Source organism: Rutidosis leptorrhynchoides, chromosome 11, assembly GCF_046630445.1.
Source record: "Rutidosis leptorrhynchoides isolate AG116_Rl617_1_P2 chromosome 11, CSIRO_AGI_Rlap_v1, whole genome shotgun sequence".
Classification (NCBI taxonomy): domain Eukaryota; kingdom Viridiplantae; phylum Streptophyta; class Magnoliopsida; order Asterales; family Asteraceae; genus Rutidosis; species Rutidosis leptorrhynchoides.
The window spans coordinates 86,753,018-86,757,523 of NC_092343.1; the positions used below are offsets into that span (position 1 = coordinate 86,753,018).

At 33.9% G+C, this 4,506-nt stretch overlaps 1 protein-coding gene across 1 annotated transcript; it reads right to left on the bottom strand.

Moving 5' to 3' along the window:
* Positions 1 to 371: 371 nt before the first annotated feature.
* On the bottom strand, positions 372 to 1,950 carry LOC139876938 (non-specific lipid-transfer protein 1-like). Its single transcript, XM_071864336.1, has 2 exons — positions 1,575 to 1,950; positions 372 to 639 (listed from the first exon to the last, which is right to left on the bottom strand). Exons 1-2 carry the CDS (start codon positions 1,919 to 1,921, stop codon positions 630 to 632), a joined length of 357 nt encoding a protein of 118 aa, XP_071720437.1. The 5' UTR covers positions 1,922 to 1,950; the 3' UTR covers positions 372 to 629.
* Positions 1,951 to 4,506: the final 2,556 nt, after the last annotated feature.

Genomic DNA, 4,506 nt, shown 5'->3' on the forward strand with positions numbered 1-4,506 from the left:
GTTGTTTTTATTTGTACTTGTATTTATTATTTCTAAATTTATATTTATCGGGTAAAATTTTTTTAAAAAAAACTATTGAGTCCATTATGTTTTATATGGTTTCTCTGTAGTTCACCAATTAATAAAAACACCATGAATCATCATTTTATTTTATAATGTGTTTTTAGCTCTAAACATTATCTCTCCAATATAATATAATATAATAAATAATAATAATAATAATAAGTGTATGCATAAAAATATATACTTCGTATAAAAGTTCGTATAAAAGTTGAGTATTTTGGTTATCGGTTGATTATCAATTGAATTGAAGTTGTAAACAATTTGTATAAGCCCAATGGTGAGTTTAGATTGTTTTTGGGAACAAGGCAAAATAAAAAGCGGTAAAACATTTAACGTAAAAAAACAAACATCAAGTACAATGAACGATAACAAACATATCAATAAAGGATCCACGTACACAACATCACTACTCTTAACTAAACATCGACATCATGATAGATAATAGCTAGGTTGAGACATGACTACACGACTACTAGATCAACGATCTACATCTTTATTAACCACGCGTTATACTAGCTAGCGCTTGTACACTTCATAGTCGAGTCACGTCCATTTAATTAGTCTCCTCATTGCACCCTGTAACACGTTTCAAACCAGAGTTAAGATTACTCGTATATACGCATTTTAATAATATGAGTAAGAATGTGATCAAAAACATGCCAGCTCAGTTTTATTTTTTTTGTGACATAGTTGATGGGTTGATCCAATAAAAAGAGATGTATTTAGATAGGTGGTAATGTTCAAAAGAATTCATACCATCACTTGATACAAATAACTAGAAAAGTATACCAGTTTACTTTTTAAAATAGTTATGGCTAGTCCAAAGTTTTTAGAACATGGTTATGTTAATTACCAAGCTAAAATGATACATTCAAGGCATTTGAAATGAACAAGACAAAAGATAATACTACATGTGCTTTAACTAAGTGATCAGTAGAAAGGAAACTTTTGTGTGTTCCTGAAACCTTATTGGCTCACACCAGATAGTCTCATACCCAACATGTGAGAGGTAATCGGGTTATTCTCATTATGACAACACACTACAAGAAAAATGGTTGACTAACTTTTGATGGCGACCTATTATTTGACCACTAATAATGTTATTTAGTTATCATTAAAAAAGTCGTCATTAAACCTTGATCACTGTAAGATATTAGTGACCAAACAAATGGTCACTAAGTGACCAATTAGCTGTTAAAAAAAAACAATAGTGACCGACCTATGGTGACGAGAAATTACCAACCTATTTTGATCACTAACTTGAGTTAGTGATCAATTTAGTGTTATTAGTGACGACTTGTCTTTGTCACTCTAGCCCTTTTTTCTTGTGACATTGTTTCGAATCACATTTAAACCCTTAGATCACTTAATTCATATGTCCACTGATGAATATAAAAGCAAACTTATGTACGTATAATATATGTAATTTTACCCCTAATAAATTATGTTTCAAATTTTAGGTATATATATTTGTCAAGTTTCAAAAAATGGTGCATGTGAATAATATTTACTTGGAACAGTCAGTAGAAGGGCTGATCTTGTATGGGATGTTAACACCGCATTTTCCGGGGAGGCTACTAGCGGCATTAGGATTAATTCCAGGGACCATTCGGGCGGCTTGTTGCATACATCTACAAGCGGTTTGACGGTCAGTAGTGGTTGCTGCAGCCTTGAATAGTGAGTTTACACCACTGCAACATGCCGGTGGGGCCTGGCCTCCTGTTGTTAGGTAGGAGGCACACGGTGTTAGGCTAGTTACCACCGACTGGCAAGTCACCGCACCCTCTGCAGGGTGAGGCGCACTTGCCACCATGAAGCATAAGAGTGCTGCCAAAACTATTATCTTTGCAACTGCCATTATTATATTAAATGTGTTTGCTATTGGTAAGAGGGAGTGGTGTGGATTGTGGAGTAGAGAGTTGGAGTGTTTATATAGAATCTTGAAAAGTGGTTGAAAGGTTTTACACATTAATTGAGTCAGTTTTATGAAAAGATTAAAAATTTTAAAAAAAGTTGAAAGTGAGGTTATTTTTGTCATTTTCACATTAATAAAACAAAAGAAATTAATCAAAATAGGACAACATATATACCTCTAGGTTATCTTAGTCATTTGGATTTAAAGTGACGAAATATCAAAGTTAAATAATTTAGTTGGGGATGAAGATATATATGGAAGGGATGGTGGTGAAAATTGCATAATTCTTAAAAATATTACATACTACATTAATATTAATATTAAAGTTCTAAAAAGAAAAAAAGTTACAAACTCAAAAAGATTCTAGTTAATTTCACTATGAAAGTTTGTCAACTGATTCCAAATGTTCTCAGTTAGGTCTTCTCGTAATTGGTCTGCACCAACCAACCTAGCAACTCTCTATTATCGTATCCCGACCCCTTAATCTATTCCTGACATTCGTTCGTGGATTGTTATTCGGGTCAGCAATCATAGCTTCCTCGATTGAGCTAATTTAAAAACCGTTATCTTCTTAAATCATGTTGTGCAACAGAACACAAGTGTACATGTATCCCGTTAATTTTTTGGATTTTAAACATCTTGCGGGGGCACCCTTACATTTTTAAGAGGTCTAGGTGTGGAGGGAATCAGCTCAGTGTCGGTTGCTAATTTGCCTCCCACCGACTGTCGCTCCACACCCCTTCGGTGTCAGTCCGGTGTCTTCGTTGCCAAAGTCTTTACCCCGACGTTGGAATTTGCTGAAATATGTGGTCCCATTTTTGAAAATGTGACTGTTTTCTTCTTCTTTTTCTCTCTTCAAGACACTGAATTGACCATCTTCCCAATTTCCCTATTTTTTTCAGCAATGTCAGTTTACAATGTCAGTACAGTTAGCGTCCAGTCATCAGCAAAACACTGAACTAACATCGAACTGACGCGTCACGACACACAGTGCCCTAAGTGAAAAAAATAATGCATGTGGCACCCTTCCATATTTAAGCAAAAATGATGCAGATTCCATCATTCCATTTTTAAGCATGATGCAGGTAACACTCTTCCTTTGTTGTGTCGTGATGCCCATTCACATAAAATGATGCTGGTGGCACCCTTCCATTTTAAGTGAAAAACATTAATGTCATTGTAAAACTCGCCATGACAACAAAAACATGTCATATCCATATATCAATGTGAAGCAATTGTTTCGAGCATGATTGTTGGGTGTTTTTGATCATGCTAATGTATTAACCTTTTCACAATGTGGGAAAACATTTCATTTCCAATGCATACAATCAAGATTTCCAAACATCCTCTTAAACCATGTTTCTCTTCTTGCACACTATATCAATAACATACGCTTTCTCTAATACTCGTACGTGGCATATAAATCAGGTACGTATTGACAAAAATGTTGTGAACAGTTGTATGATGGCATATCACTCATGCGTAAATACTCACCAAACATATCTAACGTCGTCTAGGGATGACAATGAATCGAATATGAAAGAGGTGGTGCCTTATCCATATCCATTTAGTTTTTATTCATCCATATCCATATCCACTGGATTAAGCGGGTTAATGTAAATCCATTGGCTTTTAAAAAATTGTTATAATATTGTCCAATATGCGATGAAACCAATAACGTAGTATAAAAAAAATAATATAAATGACGTAGTTAAAATCTATACACAAGAATGTGTAATCTTTGTCAAAAATAGAACATAATTTGTTGAATTTACTATTAAAAATAATTTTGTAAAATGAAATATGAAATTTGTATTTTATTTTGTTAGGTATACGTGTTTTATTGTAATATATCATAGTTGTTTCATTATAAGATTGAAAGTCAAATGTAATTGTAACGTTTAATGCATGTGTAATAGTAAATATGTAAGCACATATCAACATTTGTGTATTTGTATTTGTGTTTCGGGTGTTAATGGGTATATCCATGGATGAACTTTTAATCCATGTCCATATCCATATCCATATCCATATCCATTTAAGTTCATCCATATCCGTATTCATATCCATATAGGTCCATACATATCTATTACGAAGCGAATGGATATCCACTGGATCGGGTGATCATTGTCATCCCTAGTGTCGTCCCATACCCCAGTTGATGTATGGCGGATGTAATATTTTGAAGGGTGGTTAACCTTTTCTGACCCAGTATATCATTTCGTTCCTTAAATATAAAAACCAAAGGGTAAAATTTCGGTAGAAAATACATGAGTAATATCATTGACGACTCGTAGAATGAGTTTACAGCGCATACGAAACCGTCTTTGAAACACCTTTGGAGGATACCTAGGTGTTTTTGAAAAGTAAGCATCTCACAAACGTCGTGTCGCACATTCACAATCTCTTTGGATGTAGGTTCGCGGTATTTTTTATTTACAGGGTTCACCCGCTTTGTGCACATATTTTATAAATTATAAAATCTCTTCATCGTATGAATCTAATTCGAATATGAAAAACATATCTGT